Source organism: Coregonus clupeaformis, chromosome 21 (genome assembly GCF_020615455.1).
Source record: "Coregonus clupeaformis isolate EN_2021a chromosome 21, ASM2061545v1, whole genome shotgun sequence".
NCBI classification, from domain to species: Eukaryota; Metazoa; Chordata; class Actinopteri; order Salmoniformes; family Salmonidae; genus Coregonus; species Coregonus clupeaformis.
In genome coordinates, this window is record NC_059212.1 from 39,613,398 (window position 1) to 39,636,037 (window position 22,640).

A 22,640-nucleotide genomic window follows, 5' to 3' on the forward strand; every position below is an offset into this window, starting at 1 on the left:
CTCCTTTGCCAAGATAGTCCATGCACCTGACAGGTGTGGCATATCAAGAAGCTGATTAAACAGCATGATCATTACTCAGGTGCACCTTGTGCTGGGGTTAATAAAAGGCCACTCTAAAATGTGCAGTTTTGTCACACAACACAATACCACAGATGCCTCAAGTTTTGAGGGAGCTTGCAATTGGCATGCTTACTGCAGGGATGTCTACCAGAGCTGTTGCCAGATAATTTAATGTTCATTTCTCTAGAATGAGCCTCCTCCAATGTAGTTTTAGAGAATTTGGCAGTAGGTCCAACCGGCCTCACAACCACAGACCACGTGTAACCACGCCAGCCCAGGACCTCCACATCCGGCTTCTTCACCTGAGGGATCGTCTGAGACCAGCCACCTGGACAGCTGGTGAATTTCTGCACAAACTGTTAGAAACCATCTCAGGGAAGCCCTGCATGCTCATTGTCCTCACCAGGGTCTCTACCTGATTGCAGTTCAGCTTCGTAACTGACTTCAGTGAGCAAATGCTCACCTTCGATGGCCACTGGCACGCTGGAGAAGTATGCTCTTCACGGATGAATCCCGGTTTCAACTGTACCAAGCAGACGGCGTTGTGTGGGCGAGCGGTTTGCTAATGTCAATGTTGTAAACAGAGTGCCCCATGGTGGCGGTGGGGTTATGGTATGGGAAGGCATAAGCTATGGACAACAAACACAATTGCATTTTTTCAATGGCAATTTGAATGCACAGGGAAACTGTGAAGAGATCCTGAGGCCCATTGTTGTGCCATTCATCTGCCTCCATCACCTCATGCTTCAGCATGATAATGCACAGGCCCATGTTGCAAGGATCTGAACACAATTCCTGGAAGCTGAAAATGACCCAGTTCTTCCATGGCCTGCATACTCACCAGACATGTCACCCATTGAGCATGTTTGGGATGCTCTGGATCGACGTGTACGACAGTGTGTTCCAGTTCCCGCCAATATCCAGCAACTTCACACAGCCATTGAAGAGAAGTGGGACAATATTCCACGGGCCACAATCAACAGCCTGATCAACTCTATGCGGAGATATGTCGCGCTGCATGAGGCAAATGGTGGTCACACCAGATACTGACTGGTTTTCTGATCCACGCCCCTATCTTTTTTTTAAGGTATCTGTGACCAACCGATGCATATATGTATTCCCAGTCATGTGAAATTCCTAGATTACGGCATAATGCATTTATTTCAATTGAACGATTTCCTTATATGAAATGTAACAGGAAAATTTTGTGTTTTATATTTTTGTTCAGTGTAATAACCCACTATGGTTACAAGGGCAGGGTGGGCACCTCGGGTCCAAGAGGGGCTGCAGTGTGTGCACAGTTTTGTTCCAGCCCAGCACTAACACTCAGACAATGTCAAGTAATCAACTGATAATGTTCTTCAATTCAGACCACGTCTCGTTGAATCGTGTGTTACAGCTGAGCTGGAACTAAATCCAGGAGCCCAAGACATTGCCCATCCTTGCCCCAGTACTACCTGTGGTACCACAGCAGCCTACTGTACTAAGGGAAATCCTGGCTGACCATACGAAGAAGTGTGATCTCATCCCAGCCTCCCTTCCTTCCTTCCTTCCTCCTGATGATTTATGCCCCCTGAGCAGATGGCTTGTCAATATCAATATATTAATCTTACAGGCAGCATGGCGATGCAGACAGCTCAATGGAAGAGCGGAGGGGTTACGAGCCAGAGGGGTGGAGGTATGGAGGGGGGAGAAGGAGGAGGCACAAGACAAGGACAGAGAAAGGGAAGAAGGCTGAAAGAGAAATGAGAGGAGGACGAGAGATGAAAGGAAATGGAGGGAACAAAATGAGAGAGAGAGAGAGAGAGAGAGAGAGAGAGAGAGAGAGAGAGAGAGAGAGAGAGAGCAGAGCAGAATTAGGCCGATACCCGCTAATGATCAAAATCCAGAAAAGAGCCATTAAATTCTGCAACCACCTAAAAGGAAGCGATTCCCAAACCTTCCATAACAAAGCCATCACCTACAGAGAGATTATTCTGTAGAAGAGTCCCCTAAGCAAGCTGGTCCTGGGGCTCTGTTCCCAAACACAAACAGACCCCACAGAGCCCCAGGACAGCAACACAATTAGACCCAACCAAATCATGAGAAAACAACAAGATAATTACTTGACACATTGGAAATAATTAACAAAAAAACAGAGCAAACTAGAATGCTATTATGCACTAAACAGAGAGTACACAGTGGCAGAATACCTGACCACTGTGACTGACCCAAACTTAAGGAAAGCTTTGACTATGTACAGACTCAGTGAGCATAGCCTTGCTATTGAGAAAGGCCACCGTAGGCAGACCTGGCTCTCAAGAGAAGACAGGCTAAGTGCACACTGCCCACAAAATGAGGTGGAAACTGAGCTGCACTTCCTAACCTCCTGCTAAATGTATGACCATATTAGAGACACATAAACTCAACAAAAAAAGAAATGTCCCTTTTTCAGGACCCCGTCTTTCAAAGATAATTCGTAGAAATCCAAATATCTTCACAGATCTTCATTGTAAAGGGTTTAAACACTGTTTCCCATGCTTGTTCAATGAACCATAAACAATTAATGAACATGCACCTGTGGAACGGTCGTTAAGACACTAACAGCTTACAGACGGTAGGCAATTAAGGTCACAGTTATGAAAACTTAGGACACTAAAGAGGCCTTTCTACTGACTCTGAAAAACACCAAAAGAAAGATGCCCAGGGTCCCTGCTCATCTGTGTGCACGTGCCTTAGGCATGCTGCTAGGAGGCATGAGGACTGCAGATGTGGCCAGGGCAATATATTGCAATATCCGTACTGTGAGACGCTTAAGACAGCGCTACAGGGAGACAGGACGGACAGCTGATCGTCCTCGCAGTGGCAGACCACGTGTAACAACACCTTCACAGGATCGGTACATCCGAACATCACACCTGCGGGACAGGTACAGGATGGCAACAACAACTACCCAAGTTACACCAGGAATGCACAATCCCTCCATCAGTGCTCAGAGTGTCCGCAATAGGCTGAGAGAGGCTGGACTGAGGGCGTGTAGGCCTGTTGTAAGGCAGGTCCTCACCAGACATCACTGGCAACAACGCCGCCTATGGGCACAAACCCACCGTCGCTTGACCATACAGGACTGGCAAAAAGTGCTCTTCACTGAAGAGTCGCGGTTTTGTCTCACCAGGGGTGATGGTCGGATTCGCGTTTATCGTCGAAGGAATGAGCGTTACACTGAGGCCTGAACTCTGGAGCGGGATCGATTTGGAGGTGGAGAGTCCGTCATGGTCTGGGGCGGTGTGTCACAGCATCATCGGACTGAGCTTGTTGTCATTGCAGGCAACCTCAACGCTGTGCGTTACAGGGAAGACATCCTCCTCCCTCATGTGGTACCCTTCCTGCAGGCTCATCCTAATATGACCCTCCAGCATGACAATGCCATCAGCCATACTGCTCGTTCTGTGTGTGATTTCCTGCAAGACAGGAATGTCAGTGTTCTGCCATGGCCAGCGAAGAGCCCGGATCTCAATCCCATTGAGCACGTCTGGGACCTGTTGGATCGGAGGGTGAGGGCTAGGGCCATTCCCCCCAGAAATGTCTGGGAACTTGCAGGTGCCTTGGTGGAAGAGAGGGGTAACATCTCACAGCAAGAACAGGCAAATATGGTGCAGTCCATGAGGAGGAGATGCACTGCAGTACTTAATGCAGCTGGTGGCCACACCAGATACTGACTGTTACTTTTGATTTTGACCCCCCCTTTGTTCAGGGACACATTATTCAATTTCTGTTAGTCACATGTCTGTGGAACTTGTTCGGTTTATGTCTCAGTTGTTGAATCTTGTTATGTTCGTACAAATATTTACACACGTTAAGTTTACTGAAAATAAACGCAGTTGACAGTGAGAGTTTGTTTACCTCAGATTACACAGATCCACAAAGAATTCGAAAACAACTCAATTTTGATAAACTCCCATATCTATTGGGTGAAATACCACAGTGTGCCATCACAGCAGCAAGATTTGTGACCTGTTGCCACAAGAAAAGGGCAATCAGTGAAGAACAAACACCATTGTAAATACAACCAATACAGTTGAAGTCGGAAGTTTACATACACTTTAGCCAAATACATTTAAACTCAGTTTTTCACAATTCCTGACATTTAATCCTAGTAAAGATTCCCTGCCTTAGGTCAGTTAGGATCACCACTTTATTTTAAGAATGTGAAATGTCAGAATAATAGTAGAGAGAATTATTTATTTCAGCTTTCATTTCTTTCATCACATTCCCAGTGGGTCAGAAGTTTACATACACTCAATTAGTATTTGGTAGCATTGCCTTTAAATTGTTTAACTTGGGTCAAACGTTTCAGGTAGCCTTCCACAAGCTTCCCACAATAAGTTGGGTGAATTTTGGCCCATTCCTCCTGACAGAGCTGGTTAACTGAGTCAGGTTTGTAGGCCTCCTTGCTCGCACACACTTTTTCAGTTCTGCCCACACATTTTCTATAGGATTGAGGTCAGGGCTTTGTGATGGCCACTCCAATACCTTGACTTTGTTGTCCTTAAGCCATTTTGCCACAACTTTGGAAGTATGCTTGGGGTCATTGTACATTTGGAAGACCCATTTGCGACCAAGCTGTAACTTCCTGACTGATGTCTTGAGATGTTGCTTCAATATATACACATAATTTTCCTTCCTCATGATGCCATCTATTTTGTGAAGTGCACCAGTCCCTCCTGCAGCAAAGCACCCCCACAGCATGATGCTGCCACCCCTGTGCTTCACGGTTGGGATGGTGTTCTTCGGCTTGCAAGCCACCACCTTTTTCCTCCAAACATAACGATGGTCATTATGGCCAAACAGTTCTATTTTCGTTTCATCAGACCAGAGGACATTTCTCCAAAAAGTATGATCTTTGTCCCCATGTGCAGTTGTAAACTGTACTCTGGCTTTTTTATGGCGGTTTTGGAGCAGTGGCTTCTTCCTTGCTGAGCGGCCTTTCAGGTTATGTCGATATAGGACTCGTTTTACTGTGGATATAGATACTTTTGTACCTGTTTCCCCCAGCATCTTCACAAGGTCCTTTGCTGTTGTTCTGGGATTGATTTGCACTTTTCGCACCAAAGTACGTTCATCTCTAGGAGACAGAACGCATCTCCTTCCTAAGCGGTATGACGGCTGCGTGGTCCCATGGTTTTTATACTTGCGTACTATTGTTTGTACAGATGAACGTGGTACCTTCAGGTATTTGGAAATTGCTCCCAAGGATGAACCAGACTTGTGGAGGTCTACATTTTCTTTTCTGAGGTCTTGGCTGATTTCTTTAGATTTTCCCATGATGTCAAGCAAAGAGGCACTGAGTTTGAAAGTAGGCCTTGAAATACATCCACAGGTACACCTCCAATTGACTCAAATGATGTCAATTAGCCTATCAGAAGCTTCTAAAGCCATGACATCATTTTCTGGAATTTTCCAAGCTGTTTAAAGGCACACTCAACTTAGTGTATGTAAACTTCCGACCCACTGGAATTGTGATACAGTGAATTATAAGTGAAATAATCTGTCTGTAAACAATTGTTGGAAAAATGACTTGTGTCATGCACAAAGTAGATGGCCTAACGGACTTGCCAAAACTATAGTTTGTTAACAAGACATTTGTGGAGTGGTTGAAAAACGAGTTTTAATGACTCCAACCTAAGTATATGTAAACCTCCGACTTCAACTATATTTATGTTTATTTATTTTCCCTTTTGTACTGTAACTATTTGCACATAATATGACATTTGAAATGTCTTTATTCTTTTGGAACTTTTGTGAGTGTAATGTTCACTGTAAATGTGTATTGTTTATTTCACTTTTGTTTATTATCTACTTCACTTGCTTTGGCAATGTTAACATATGTTTCCCATGCCAATAAATGAAATTGAAATTGAGAGAGAGAGAGAGAGAGAGATTACAACACTGGATTCTGGATAGAGGAAACACTGCAGGCTATATCATCTTCATTAACAGTGAAGATGAAGAGGACTTTCCTCTATTCTCTCTTCAATCCCATTCGTTAAGTATCAAATGGATGGTCTGTGAAACACGCTCTCATTGTGTGAGAAGGGCCTGAACACAACAGAATCCCCAACGATAATGGCTGGCCAAGTGAACACTGGGCTAAAATGCATGTAGAATCCATCATTCTCAGCCATCAAATATCTAGGCTTCTTCAGGGACAGCATGTCGGAGAACAGTGATTTATTGGGGAGAAGTGCCATCTTATTTTAGTACAGGAATACAACCCTGTCCTCCACTGAACCCTCTTTGGGCACCAGGCTAGTAAAAACACTTCCGGTCCGGAGGGCCTGACAATAAACATGATGGGCTACTCAATAACCATCCCCTCCCCTACCCATAACCTCAACATTAATCTATAGGGCTCTGAAGTATTTTTACAAGACCCGCTGACCCCCTGACCCCTGACCCCTCAACTCTGACCCCAACCGCATGGTCCAGATTACACTTGGGAGCGACAAACCTTTGACCCCCACGTCCTCTCTCTCTCTCCGCCCCTCTGGCGTGGTGTCATCTTTGCTTCTCTGGGTTGATTGCTCATTTCATTAGCTCTCCTATTGGGTGGTTATTAATAGTTTTGCCTGATCTCCCTATATATCTGTTTAGAATACTAAGAGACCTACTCTGGGCTGTCAGGGGAGGGGCTGAGGGAGGGGGATAGGACCATTGGCTTCAGGGGCGGGGCTTTGGTTTCCTATATCTTTCATTCTGATATTCAATCAATCTTTCAATACCTCAGGTGATGTACTCTAAAATACAGGGGTACTTGACCAGGTATTTGACCAGGTTTGGTCAAGTGAACATTGGGGTCTACAGGATTTGCTGTTGTGCTGTTAAGGACCTGCACTGCATATAATTCAATAGCTTCCCTCTTTCCCTCTTCACGACAGGAATTATTTCAGTTGCCGGATCTGCAAAGAGGCCAAAACACATGAGGCACCAACTAACCATATTTTCCTCTTCAACAAAAAAAGGTCTCTCCTCTCTCTCTCTCTCTCTCTCTCTCTCCCTCCCAGTCTAAAATTATTTTATTCATAATAATCTGGAAATCACATGATGTGTGTGTGTGAGCACCTGCTGTGTCCATGCATGTGTGTGTGCCTTTATACGTGATTCCAGACAGAGCAGCAATATCAGCGTTTCCCCTTTCCCTTTCAATTCAGAGTGTTATTTGTAATCGCAGAGTAAAGGATTTTTAAAAGTCAACCCAGGGCCCACTCCCTATCCCCCTCTCTCGCCCTCCCTATCCCCCTCTCTCTCCCTACCCCCCCCCTTTATCTCCCTCCCAATCTCCCTCTCTCTCCCACTATCCCCCTCTCTCGCCCTCCCTATCCCCCTCTCTCGCCCTCTCTATCCCCTCTCTCTCCCTACCCCCCTTTATCTCCCTCCCAATCTCCCTCTCTCCCACTATCCCCCTCTCTCGCCCTCCCTATCCCCCTCTCTCGCCCTCCCTATCCCCCTCTCTCACCCTCTCTATCCCCCTCTCTCTCCCTACCCCCCCTTTATCTCCCTCCCAATCGCCCTCTCTCTCCCACTATCCCCCTCTCTCTCCCACTATCCCCCTCTCTCTCCCTCTATCTCCCTATCCCACTCTCTCCCTCTCTATCCCCCTCTCTCTTCCTCCCTATCCCCCTCTCTCTCCCTATCCCCTCTCTCTCCATCCCTATCCCTCTCTCTTTATCTCCCTATCCTCCCATCTCTCCCTCCCTATCCCCCTCTCTCTCCCTCCCTATCCCCCATCCCCCTCTCTCCCTCTCTATCCCCCTCTCTCTCCCAATATCCCCTATCCCCCTCTCTCTCTCCCTCCCTATCGCATCTCTCTCCCTCCCTATCCCCCTCTCTCTCTCTCTCTCTCCCTCCCTATCCCTCTCTCTCTCCCTCCCTATCCTCTCTCTCTCTCTCTCTCCCCCTCCCTATCCCTCCCTCTCTCTCTCCCTCTCTATCCCTCTCTCTCTCCCTACCTATCCCCCTCTCTCCCTCCCTATCCCCCTCTCTCTCCCTCCCTATCCCCCTCTCTCTCCCTCTTTCCCCCACTCTCTCCCTCCCTATCCCACTCTCTCTCCCTCCCTCACTATCCCCCTCGCTCTCCCTCTCTATCCCCCTCTCTCTCCTCCCTATCCCCCTCTCTCTCTCCCTCACTATCCCCCTCTCTCTCCCTCTCTATCCCTCTCTCTCTCCCAATATCCCCTATCTCCCTCTCCAACTCTCTCTCCCTCCCTATCCCTCTCTCTTTCTCCCTCACTATCCCTCTCTCTCTCCCTCCCTATCCCCCTCTCTCCATCCCTATCCCCCTCTCTCTCCCTCCCTATCCCCTATCTCTCTCTCCCTCACTATCCCCCTCTCTCTCTCTCACTCCCTATCCCACTCTCTCTCCCTCCCTCACTATCCCCCTCTTTCTCCCTCTCTATCCCCCTCTCTCTCCCTCCCTATCCCCCTCTCTCTCCCTCTTTCCCCCACTCTCTCCCTCCCTATCCCACTCTCTCTCCCTCCCTCACTATCCCCCTCTCTCTCCCTCTCTATCCCCCTCTCTCTCCCTCCCTATCCCCCTCTCTCTCTCTCCCTCACTATCCCCCTCTCTCTCCCTCTCTATCCCTCTCTCTCCCTCCATATCCCCCTCTCTCTCCCTCCCTATCCCCCTATCTCTCTCTCCCTCTCTATCCCCCTCTCTCTCCCAATATCCCCTATCTCCCTCTCCCTCTCTCTCTCCCTCCCTATCCCTCTCTCTTTCTCCCTCACTATCCCTCTCTCTCTCCCTCCCTAACCCCCTCTCTCCATCCCTATCCCCCTCTCTCTCCCTCCCTATCCCCTATCTCTCTCTCCCTCACTATCCCCCTCTCTCTCTCTCACTCCCTATCCCACTCTCTCTCCCTCCCTCACTATCCCCCTCTTTCTCCCTCTCTATCCCCCTCTCTCTCTCTCCCCTATCCCCCTCTCTCTCCCTCCCTATCTCCCACTCTCTCCTGCTCTATCCCCTCTCTCTCCCACTATCACCTTCTCTCTCCCTCTGTATCCCTCTCTCTCTCTCTCCCTCTCTCTCCACCTCTCTCTCCCTCTCTATCCACCTCTCTCTCCCTCCCTATCCCCATTTCTCTCCCTCTCCCTATCCCTCTCTCTCCCTCCCTATCCCTCTCTCTCTCCCTCCCTATCCCCCCCCTCTCTCTCTCTCTCTCTCTCCCTCCCTATCCCTCTCTCTCTCCCTCCCTATCCCCCCTCTCTCTCTCTCTCTCTCTCTCTCTCTCTCTCTCTCCCTCCCTATCCCTCTCCTCCTCCCTCCCTATCCCTTCTCTCTCCCTCCCTATCCCCCTCTCTACCCCCCTCTCTCTCTCTCTCTCTCTCTCTCTCTCTCTATCCCTCTCTCCTCCTCCCTCCCTATCCCCCTCTCTCTCCCTCCCTATCCCCCTCTCTCTCCCTCTCTATCTCCCTCTCTCTCCCTCCCGATCCCTCTCTCTCTCCCTCCCTATCCCTCTCCCTCCTTATACCCCTCTCTCTCCCTCTCTGTCATTCTCTCTCTCCCTCCCTATCCCCCTCTCTCTCCCTCTTAAGCCCCCTCTCCATCTCCCACTATCCCCCTCTCTCTCCTTCCCTATCTCCCTCTCTCTCCCTCCCTATCCCTCTCTCTATCCCTCCCTATCCCCCTCTCTCTCCCTCTTTAGCCCCCTCTCCATCTCCCACTATCCCCCTCTCTCTCCTTCCCTATCTCCCTCTCTCTCCCACCCTATCCCTCTCTCTATCCCTCCCTATCCCCCTCTCTCTCCCTCCCTCTCCCCTCTCTCTCCCTCCCTATCCCCCTCTCTCTCACTCACTCCCTCCCTATCCCCCTCTCTCTCCCTTCCTATCCCCCTCTCTCTCCCTCTCTATCCCCTTCTCTCTCCCTCTCTCTCCCCCCTCTCTCCCTCTCTATCCCCTTCTATCTACCCCTCTATCCCCCTCTCTCTCCCTCTCTATCCCCCTCTCGCTCCCACTATCCCCCTGACACTCGCCAGCAGAGATCGATAGGTTATTGATCAACCCTCTCTATCTCCAGCCCACCAGACTAATCACCTTAACACCAGCCCAACTCTCTCTCTTTCTCCATCTCTCTTTCTCCATCTATCTCTCCCTCTCTCCCCATCTCTCTGTCTATGTCCATCGCTCTCTTTCGCTCTACCTCCCTCTCCTTCTCCATCTCTCTCTCTCTATCACACACAGTCAGAAATATTAACAAAACCCTGTCAATTGTTTTATGCTCACAGAGCAAATGCTGAGTGATTTTTGTGCATTGATATATGCTAAACTTCAACACCAACCTCATACTGAAAGTAAGGCAGTATCTATATAATATACTGTATATCCCTTTATAAGACTTACAGGACAGGTATTGCATATGCCCAACAAACATCTGTGGCCAACTGGCCATGCATTATCTAAAAAAAAGGCAATGGCAAGCATTCCTCATCTCTCGCCCTCTCACCCCCTCCTTCGTCCCTCCCTCCGTCCCTCCCTCCCTTCCAACCTCCCTCCCTCCCTTTCTCTCAGTCTGTCTTTGTTGGCCAAATCGATAGGTGTATGAAGCAGGCATATTTCTCTGCCTCTCGCTGTAGCCGACCAGAGGGGAAATGGGTGGTGGAGGAGCAGACATGTTGGATTAGGGTGAGGAATTGGGTGAAAAAGCAAAAAACTAAAGACATTTTGTTTGTTTACATAATGTTATCAATTTACCCTCTTTATAAAGGTTCTAAAGGTTGTATAGGTTTCTGCACATGCATGTTTTTTTAAATATTCAACACTTCATGGTAATCCTTCTACTGTTTTTTTATGACCTACATGTATTTGTAGTCATTTCGAAAATATGCAGCCCCTGATATTAGCACGGGGTAGTTCATATAGTCATCCTGTTCCATCTTACTAGCTGGAAGCGTCCTCTAAAGTCTAAGCTCTCAGTAGCCAAAATGGCTTCCTCTCTTCTCCTTCACCTGCACTAATGTGACAGAATGGTTCAAGCAAATTCCTGCCACAGAAAGCATCCACAACATTGTTTTCACCTTCCCTGTGACTATTGGGATGCACTCAATTTGACTCAACATATGTTCTCATTGTGTCAACACTCCCCTCTCCTATTGGCCAGGGACGTTTCAATTATCTAATGATAGGACTTTCTATTGGTCCGTGAGGCTCAAGGGTATGAGGGGTGTTGTATTTTCAGGTGGTGTTAGAGAATCGATGTATCCCCGTTGGGCGTTGCGGTGCTGTGAGTGTATAGGTAGATCTGCCTGTTTAGGCCATGCCTCTGTATGGAGAAGATAAGATATTCCCATATTCCCTTAACTAGACACAGCCAATCAAACCGATAAGCCTCTGGAGAGATGGAGGTGACCTGTGACCTATAGAAATACAAGGTCTAGAGTGTATTTCTCCTTCAAGATAAAGGAATTGAATTGGTTGGGCATTTGAATGGGAATTTTGTGATCTACACAGTACATATATCTATCTGTCTTGGAACAATATGGATGAAAGAATGTAAGCTCCTCCTTTTCTCACACCGTACACCCGCGCCACTCTTTACTGTATATTCATATACACATGCACATGTGAAAGAATGTGCGTATAAGCACATTCACACCAGCACACACACACACATGCATGCGCACACAAGCATGCACACATAATCATGCACACACAAGCATAATCCCTGCAGAATTGATTGACTATTCTGTCTCAATCCATCTCTCCTTCTGTTACTTAGCAACCAGTGCCCCTAAAGGTTGTGGGAGTTTTATTCCAGTGTATTTTCAGTAAATAAAGTAGATATTATTCATATTTACGCAAGACCCACATAATATATGCAGTGGGCCATATTTTAAGTGGGTTTATATCTTCATTGATGCATTGTTTGTGTGGAGTGTTACAGAAAGTGATCTGGAAGCCATTATCTAAGCTATAACAAAGGAGCAACATATTGGATCAGCAACCGATGACATAAAATGGAAACAGTTCCTCTCTTTTTCTTATTGATCATACTACAGCAGAATAAATTTATATATATATATATATATATATATATATATATATATATATATATATATATATATATATATATATATATATATATATAGAATATACAATCTATATTTTATATTTAAATCTAATTCTAGCAAGGAATTATAATTGTGCCCAGAAAAATCTACCCTAATGGTTGGGTTTCTGTCGTAGCACAACCAATCGATCAGTCAATAAATCAATCAGCCAATCATCCGTTCAACAGATCAATAAATCAGTTAATACAAAGATGGATGAATGAAGGACAAAAAACATTATTTTGTTCAATTTATTGGAGACAACAAAAAATTATGATCATGATATACAAGCAATACTGAAGTGCTGGTTCAAAGATATGAAGCCTCTCTTCTCATATACATGATGATGATGGTGATGATGGCGATGGTGATGATTAGATGATGATGATGATGGTGATGGTGATGGTTATGGTGATGCTGATGGTGATGGTGATGATGGTGATGGTGATGATGGTGTTGGTGATGGTGATGATGGTAATAGTGATGATGTAATAATAATGGTGATGATGATGACGATGACGATGACGATGACGATGATGATGATGATGATGATGATGATGATGATTACTTTATTCTTGACAATGGATTAAGGTCTTTTTTTGTTATAAATAATACCAAATCTTTATTTATTATTATTTGTTAAAATTGTTTTACATGATATTGATATATTTTACTGATATATTTATTAAACATTTTATATAATGTATATGTTACTAATTTCAACAACTTTAAGAAAGCTCTAATGAACTAAGTATTATTATTGTTGTTATTATTTTAAACCCATCTGATTTAGTTCTGCAGTGCATAGATTCAAAGGCCTATGGCCTACAAAACCCACGGATCCCATAAAGAACAAATATAGAAAACTATATCGACTCTGCAATATAGAAATAGGACTACACTATTTTTGAAAAACTTCCATGTTTAGGCTACTTCATTTCATCTACTTATTACAACACGAAAAGCCATTTTGATACTCCTGAAATATCAAATTCAAAGCCGTTTGAACAAATTATTCGATAAAAAACGTTAAACTTTGTCGAGTTGGTTTATTGGGATAAGTAGCCTATAAAATAACGTTTTTTGGTTCATTATGTGAACGGTACAGGCTTCTTCTCACATTCACATACATATATCAACGAATACTGAGACCTTTTGTGTTTTTAATAGCTGTAGACCCATTTAACCGGAAGTGGGTTAAATATTTCAGTTAAAGTTAGATAAACAATTAGCCTGTGGGTTACATAAAAAGCATCAATTACATCAAACAAATGAAACACAATTCATGTAATCAGTATTTTGAATAATTAACCAAAAATGATGTTGTCAATTAAATTGTCACACAGCCTATCTTAGCCTATAGTAAAGAACATTGCATTGTTTTAAAGGTAGACAACATATCTTTCAACGAATCTAGCAACTTCAAATGAATCATTAGTTGTTTACCTAAAACAGATACATTGAACAACCTTTGGATATTGATTACCAATCGTATCGATAGGACCAAGATTTTCATTAATCTGTCAGTCGTTGCACTCCAAGAGCAATCCTCTGTTTTGATGAAAAGCATGAACGTTAGCCTTACCATGTGAAAGTCCGTTTATTATACTTCAAACACCAGACCCAGGGAGCATTTATTGTTTATTTATTGTGTTATAAATATAATGTGTTAGAGTCAATATCTCCATGTCATATGGATGTAGGCCTATTTTTATTTATCAAAGGAAATCGAGCAACCAACATACACAGCTATAGACACGTATTTTTTTTCCCGTTTCTGCAAAATAGGACTAAACTATGAACAGAAAATTGATTTCATTAGATGAGGGATTACTTGCTGTTTTTAGGAAATAACCATGACGAAGATTGAGAAGTGTGTAGAGTGGTCAATAAATCGAATGAGTAAATCAATTCTAAAACTTGGTAAAATAATTAAGTACCAGTACTACCCATAAGAAGGAGGATTTGTGTGCTCCAAAAAACAACGGTTATTCAGTCTTCTTTATTAACAACTTGACTCTCTTATTACAAAACTTAGAAAAGAGCAACCTCAAATTATGCTTGAAAATTAATATGATTCATATAATTTTTTTAACAATGTAACTTTTTTACCTTTCAAAATAACAGGTTGATTCTTGTTGTTTTTTAAAGCAATGTTGTATTCTAAAAGCAGTGTGTTATTCGCTGCAAGACTAAAAATATACAGTAACACAATCTATACTAAATATATTCTACTAAAGCTGAAAAAACTTTAATCTGAAGATCTTTATCTTTCATCAAAAGGATATTCATCAAAAGGAATTCAAATGTCTTCCAAACATGTATTATAACTTATATCAACAGTTATAGCCTAACTCAGAAGCTCAACATATTTTTCCCGGCTATTTTACACACACAAAGGTGAAGTGTTATTTGCCTGACACAAAATATTGTTGAGTTCCATCTTACCAGTCCAGACAACAATGATAACAGGTGCGCGTAAAACTCACAGTTAGGGAATCTGATGTCGTGATCTCTGGAAATATTCGGTCACCGGCTACCAGTTGTTGATATCCAAATGGGTGCGCTGTTCAATTGTATAACGGAAGAAAAGTATATACATACGAATTAGTCATTACTTTGTCCAAATATTTCGTTACACTTTTGGCCATAAACTTGGAGTGTTTCTAACCAATTTATTTGATCATATGGACACGAGGCCTGTTGATTTACTGTTCAATTTAAACTTTATTTTATCCCATTAAATCAAAGACTGAATATATTTTCAAAAGAAGGGCCATGGTCACTAGAGAGACTGAAGTGTGCAGCCATCATGCAATCAAACTGATATAATTCATGAACAGGATTATTAAAGAAAAGTCCTTATTGTTGTCAAAGAGACTGCACGTAGTTGCATTCTATGGGCGTATCATTCCTCAAAAGTCTGCACAGTTAAGAAACGTTTTTGTGCCGTAGCCATATGCATTTTGAGATAGTCATTTGTAGGCTTACTAAGGCCTACGTAGTTCGTGCCACAATCATAAAATCAAATCCATACAAAATAGCCGAAGTAAAATCAATTGGATCTGATAGGCCAATGTGTTACCTGTATTTGGTTCAGTGTCTACAGGTCAAATCACCCATCACATTTTACCATACTTATTCAACATATAAGAATTTAATGACAGGTAGGTGTTTGTTGCAATACTGCGAATATCAAAATAAACACATGATTGGAAAGGCCTCCCAGAGTAACAAAGGCTTATCTTGGTGGACATGCAAGAAACATCCCCTCAGAACATCACTGAACCGCTGCAGAAAACCGGGCCAGAAAACAACTACTCCAAAAGTGCAAACGAGCATGGTCATAGCTAATGGTCTATGGTTTAAAGCTGACTTACAACTTCCACAAAGGACACACACACAGAGTGGTGAATGTGTGTGACTTGGGTCAGACGGGCAGTAGCTAACATCCATCACTATAGCGCCTCAGAGCCAATACCCAGGGTGAAGAGACGCTGTGGATGCGGAACTAACCGATTCTCTGGCGCTCCAACAGTCATTTATTTCCGATAGCGGCGGGTGGGTCATCGATAGAGGGAGAGTCGGCTAAGCGAAAGGTTACACGCGGCATGCTTTTCAGAGGTTACAACAGTGTGACCAGTGAAACCTCTAGTAGGCTACCCATTTTTATTCAATAGTGGTGAAGGGGATACCTAGTCAATTGCACAACTGAATTCATTCAACCGAAATGTGTCTTCCGCATTTAACCCAACCCCTCTGAATCAGAGAAGTGCGTGGGGCTGCTTTGATCTACGTCCACGTCACCATGCCTTGCGCAAAGGCAGAACCGCAGATTTTTCCACTTTGCCAGCTCCGGGATTCAAACCAGCGACCTTTCGGTTACTGACCCAACGCTTTCAACTTCTACCTGCCGGCTAAGTTGTGCTTTTAAGTACTTTGGAAATGGAAATGATATAATATTTACATAATAACTATGTTGTTTATTTCAGATTCAAGAAACAACGACTGCACTGAATTATCTAAGCGTTGTTATCACACAATTTCTTTGTTTATCATTAAAATACCATCTGTGAAATAAAGTTAATAAATACAAGCAATTGTAAAGCAATTGTTATATTATAGCAAATTATGATTCTTATTAGGCCTAGTAGTAGTAGTAGCCTATTTATATTATTATTAGGCCAAGTATTATTATTGTCATTATTATAATAATAATAATAATTATTATTATTATTAATAATATTATATACATTAGGTTATTGTCCAATCTGTCCTGAAAAAAAAGGTAATAAGATGGAATCTTATGGTCATATCTGAAGACAATATAAACATGGCTGTTGTGCGAGATCAGAACTATAAAATAGCATTCAGCGCAAGTGGCAAATTACATTTTATTTTATTTTATTTTGATTTAGAAGAAAGAACGTGGTTAATAAGTCTACAAGTTCACATGTCCATGCTGTCTTTTGGGCCAAACAAATTGCTCTACATACCAGCCGAGTGAACTTCAGCACGCTGGACCTCAGAACTTCAGCACGCTGGACCTCAGAACTTCAGAACGCTGGCTGGAGTTTAGAATGAAACGCTTCAGAAGAGGAGAGGATTTGCCCTTTTCCCTCACCATCATCATGCACGGCGTTAGGATTCTATCTGTGTGACCTCTCCACCCCCTAACAGGGTCAGGCCACATCATTAATCTCTGTCAATCAATACATTGATCAGGTTTATCACTAAGCGCATAAATGCCAAACCATTCACTCCGTGGGAAAACAACGTTTATCTGTAGAAGGGGCACTTGTGTGCAGAGTGAATAAAATCAAATTGTGCGCATACTGTGATGAAGTATCCTCGGAGAGATAGATTGGAGTTTGTTACTTTTAAAACATTTGACTTTTGCATTTAAATCTCTAACGCAGGCACGCGCGCGCGCACACACATACAAGTGCATGACTTGAAGCCAGACCCACTGGGCACAGACGTCAGTTCAACGTCTATTCCACGTTGGTTCAACGTATATTCATTGAAATTACATGGAAGCAACGTTTATTCAACCAGTGTGTGCCCAGTGCATACTCTTCACACATATACAGTGCATGCTCTACACACATATACAGTGCATACTCTACACACATATACAGTGTGTTCTGTCTGTGAATCCCACACGACTATAATGCGCGTAACCGCCCACGTTTTAAATACACAGGGGCGCGCCCACATACATCTTGACACGCGGCTCAGCCAATTTTCAGTGGAAGCGCTGTTGGACAAGGGATGAGATATAGCCAACGAGCGCCTATAACACAGGACAACAACACAGCCAAACGTGGACGAGGACTTTACGCGATATTTACCTACCTTGGATCAAGATAGATTATTTACAAAAAAAATGTTGGATTGACTGGAGAAAAAATCTAATCAATGGATTGGTTTTAAGATCGTTTGGTAATATTATCGCTCCAGGAGTCTGAGAGAGAGGGAGAGTGAGCGCGCCTCTGTCTGTGTGTGTGAGTGTGAGTGAAAGGACCGAGAAGGAGCGGGAGAGAGAGGGAGGGGAGGGAGGTGGGATCAAGAAAGATATATTCTTTCAGTGATGGAACTCACAATGGAAAACCTTGGAAACCTCCACGGCGTCTCGCACTCACAGGCTGAGGAACTGATGAGCTCCTCGCACGCCCGGCAGTCCTCCCTCCCTTCACACCGGAACCTGGTTTCTCACGCACACGGCCGATCGGCCATGGTGTCCAGTATGGCCTCGATCCTGGATGGTACCGGGGACTACCGGACAGACCCCTCTGCGCTCTCTGGCCACCTCCACCCGGCAATGAGCATGTGCGAGTCCGGGATGAGCCTGAGCAACACCTACACCACCCTGACCCCTCTCCAGCACCTACCTTCCATATCCACGGTCTCCGACAAGTTCCACCACCCACACCCACACTCACACCACCACGCAGCCGCCCACCAGCGACTCTCCGCGGGGAACGTCAGCGGGAGCTTTACGTTGATGAGGGATGACCACCGGGGGCTGGCGTCTATGGGAAACTTGTACGGCCACTACCCTAAAGATATGTCCGGCATGGTCCATGGGTCACTCTCCCCGCTGTCCAACGGCCTCGGCTCTTTGCACAACTCCCAGCAGACGCTCTCAGCCTACGGTCCAAGTGCTCACCTTTCAAACGATGCCAAGATGCTCTCCCCTGTGACAGGCTTCGAGTCCCACGCTGCAATGCTGTCCCGGAGCGAGGAGCACCTTGCCAGGAGTTTAGGCGGCCATGGGCATGGCATGATGTCCAACCTCAACGGGATGCACCATCCGCACAGCCACCTCCACTCCCAGGCCAATGGGGCAGCGATGCTGGCCGAGCGAGAGAGGCACGGGGCTGGGTCCGGCCAGGGAGGAGGGTCGGGAGGGCAGACGGAGGAGATCAACACGAAAGAGGTGGCTCAGCGGATAACAGCGGAGCTGAAGCGCTACTCCATTCCCCAGGCGATTTTCGCCCAGAGGATCCTATGTCGGTCCCAAGGAACCCTCTCGGATCTTCTGCGGAACCCCAAGCCGTGGAGTAAACTCAAGTCCGGCCGGGAGACGTTTAGGAGAATGTGGAAGTGGCTCCAGGAGCCAGAGTTTCAGCGGATGTCTGCCCTTCGGTTGGCGGGTAAGATGCTTCTGGTCTCACGGCCTTTCTCGTGTGGGCTGTGTATTGAACAGTCGATCGTAACTATTGACGTTTTGCGCATAAAAGCGTAGTATGTTCACTCTTTTGTCAAACCCTCTCAATTTAATGCTACGATAAATAACTCGCTGTATAGGCTACTATAATGAATCTGATATGCTATATATCACTTATTTTTGGCTAAAGATGTCCAGCGTTGTAGGAAAAATCACAGTAAAACGAACGTTATACACATCAGACAAACCACAACTTCCAAACGATTCAGCACGATAGTCAGTGCAAAACGCCTTAAACTTCACAGCAGACTTTGTGAGAGAATCTTTCTCTCTTTTTATATCACCGTTTTTAGAGAGATACAGTATCTGCGGTACAGTGAAAGTGATTGCATGATATCCCTGTCACCATTTGTTGGTGTGACACATTGCAAGAGAAACTGCATGCACACTGTTACACCTCAGCCCAACGTTAACAGGGTTTCTGTTGGCTACCCATTTAGCCTGATATAACCACTGAGAGGACCTGTACATTTCATAGTCATATAAGGTTAATATGAGACTCTGGGTGTATTATGGGGATGGGGAGATGTGTGCTCTGTAAAGCGCCAGGCCGGATGTGTGTATGTGTAATAATATATTGCATTTGTATAGCACTTTTTATTTACATTGTATGCAACCATTAAAATAAAAAACCTTTAATAATAGGGGAAAAACATTAGGCGAGAATTAAAAGATAGCTAGAGCTATAAGATACGCATAATAATAAGGGAGGCGACAGAGACTAAAAACACAAAACTTGGTGTCTAAAACATGTCGCCCTGTCCATCGTGGGTCTCTCTAGTGAATCCCATATGTTCCAAACATGTCACTCACACAGTCACTCTCTCTCATGGGTCCCACTTGCCCCGCCAGCTTGAGCATGGAGGCTTAAACCAGTCGCAGGTTGGCATTTATTGTCATGAGTATTGTTCTGGAGGTAGCTCTGCAGAGTGGTCCCTAGCTGGCACATCCACAAAGTCAAACAAACTGATTTTAAACCTAACTCTAACCTTAACCCTAACCTTAACCACACTGCTAACCCTAATGTTTAACCCTAACATTCAATTAATTTTTGTTTTCATGAATTTTTACGATACAGCCAATTTTGACTTTGCAGCTGGCCCATCTAACGGATATCGCTCAGTTTTGCCTCCAGGGCAAGATTCATGACAATAAACGTCAACCTACAAACTAGAGGCGAGGGTGGAGAGCGCGTCAGAGGGGCGCGTGACCTCTGGCTGCACGATCAATACGCGAGCTCCCACTCTCCCCTTTTAAATGTGGCACATGGATCAATATTCGAATCCAGACCTGAAAGACAGCTAACCACATGGCCGCGCCGGCTTTTCATTTCGGCAGCTTTTGTAGTTTAAGGTCTAAAATTAGACTAGATAGGCCTATGGGTTGTCCTGTCTATCTACCACTGGCTTCCTTCTGTTTTGGTGACGCAGGATTTTAGTTGCCTGGTCGAATACCTGTTCAGTTTATGTCGATATCCCTTGGCCATAGAAAAACATCTACTACTCAAATAAAATATAAACTTTTATCGTGCAAAGGACATTTCTTGCCTTGGACCCATTTTCACCACAGTAGGCCCTAAGTAACCAAATAAAGGCCACAAACACCTTCGTCATGCTTTAATTAGATTTTTTCTCTCTGCATTTGATTTGTTTGATTAATTTTATCACGTTTATGTTTTACATTTAAATCGTTGTCCAATCAATAATTTCAAAACAAGAGACATTCGAAATGATTGCAATAGAAAAAATACAATAAACGCCAATGAACAAGTTATAGTGAGAGTTGTTTTTCCAATTGGTTATGAAATTTCTGAGAAAATGTATAGTTTTAGTGTAAAACAGGAGGGAATGGTTTGAGACAATTTCAGACAAAACCTTCATGTTAGGTCCACACCAACGAATAACCTATGGGCCTAAAAAAGATTTCTTACATTTGGTAAAAACGTTCTCACCCTCTATAATAGCTGAATATTCTTTATACATATAATTTCCGTTCATATGCTTTAATATTTTAATTTACCCATAAAAAATTTACTCATAAACAAACTGTAGAAACAACTAGGCTAAATCACACAAAGCGTATATGTGATCCCATTACATGCATGGCTTTTCTCCGTTCTAATCTGTCAAACGAAAGATCATTCTGAACACCGTATAATCGTGCAACTCTGAACACGGTGTAGTGGTGTGCTTTCCCTTGTGATTAGTGCCCAGAGGGGTGGATTTTAGTACCCCTCCCCACAAGTTTCAATTAAATCACGTACATCTGAATGGCTGATGAGTTATTGACTCATTATAAGTGTGTGTGTGTGTGTGTTTGTGTGTCAGCAAGCACGTGTTGAGTTGAAATGCTGATCTCACCAAATCACAACCAAGTTTCCTGTGTGTATGTGTTCAAGAGTAGCATGATCCCAATCCTTCTATCTCGTTGTCATACCATACATATTTGGCAAGGCATTGAACCAACACAAAAAGGAGTTGTTTAAATCACAAACAGACTGGATCAGCAGGCTAGTTCAGGGGTCCATAAGGACGCAGACTGTTGGAGCTGCTAGCAGTTTGTTGGAGATGGTGTTCTTGTAGTACATCATTTTCACAGGTGTTACAGTCAATACCACTGATTCCTCTGCACTGTCACACAGTCTACAGGGGGTTACAGTCAATACCACGGATTCCTCTGCACTGTCACGGTCTACAGGGTGTTGTGATCACAAGCTGCAGGTCAGACAGTGCAAGAGTTGTTTGAAGTTGTATAGCTACAGGCCGGATACTGGTGCAACCTTTTCCTTGTAGGAAGCGTATCTAATAAATACAGTGAAAAAGCAAGATAGATAGCAAGATAGAACCATATAGCTGTGGTAGTGTGGATTGTCATTAATAGTGTAGCTCTGTCCTTTCCCTATTTGCCTGGCTTTGCACATAGGAGATCAATAAAGCTGCTTCCCATTCCCAACCCCCACTCTCGCTCTTTTCTCTCTCTCTCTCTCTCTCTCTCTCTCTCTCTCTCTCTCTCTCTCTCTCTCTCTCTCTCTCTCTCTCGCTCTCTGTCTCTCTCTCTCTCTCTCTCTCTCTCTCTCTCTCTCTCTCTCTCTCTCTCTCTCTCTCTCTCTCTCTCTCTCTCTCTCTCTCTCTCTCTCTCTCTCTCTCTCTCTCTCTCTCTCTCTCTCTCTCTCTCTCTCTCTCTCTCTCTCTCTCTCGCTCTCTGTCTGTCTGTCTTTCTCTCTCTCTCTCTGTCTGTCTTTCTCTCTCTCTCTCTCTCTCTATCTTTCTCTCTCTGTCTCTCTCTCATTTTGTCTCTACCATCTTCTCTGCAGTACATCACAAAAACATAACCTATCATCCATTATGATTGCCACTACCACCGACTAGCTGCTTCAGTGGATTGGAAACCCACACACTCCAGGAAAAATAGTTGAGGGATAAAGCTGGAGGATAGAAGGAAATCCATCTGATATAATGTGACAAAATGGGCAAATAATTGCGAGGAGGAAAGCTGCAAATCTATCTTGCAATATTCTGTCTGTGCCAGTGTTATCAAAATAAGAGTATTTGCATGAAAAGTGGAGCACTGATGTTGAAGGCCCAGTGCAGTCAAAAACATGATTTTCCTGTGTTTTATATATATTTACACACTATGAGGTTGGAATAATATTGTGAAATTGTGAAAATGATGATAATGCCATTTTAGTGTAAGAGCTGTTTGAAAAGACTACCTGAAATTTCAGTCAGTTTAGCTGGGATGGAATTTTGCAATGCCTGGTGACATCG

General features: G+C 44.3%; 1 protein-coding gene across 1 annotated transcript in view; it reads left to right on the forward strand.

Annotated features, from left to right (window-relative positions):
* The first annotated feature begins 17,430 nt into the window (after positions 1–17,430).
* The window catches only part of onecut3b (one cut homeobox 3b), a 35,670-nt gene continuing 30,460 nt past the window's right edge, over positions 17,431–22,640 (forward strand). Inside the window, exon 1 of the mRNA XM_041842642.1 lies at positions 17,431–18,799. Within this exon, the coding sequence (XP_041698576.1) occupies positions 17,734–18,799 (1,066 nt within the window). The 5' untranslated portion in view covers positions 17,431–17,733. The remainder of the gene's footprint in view (positions 18,800–22,640) is intronic.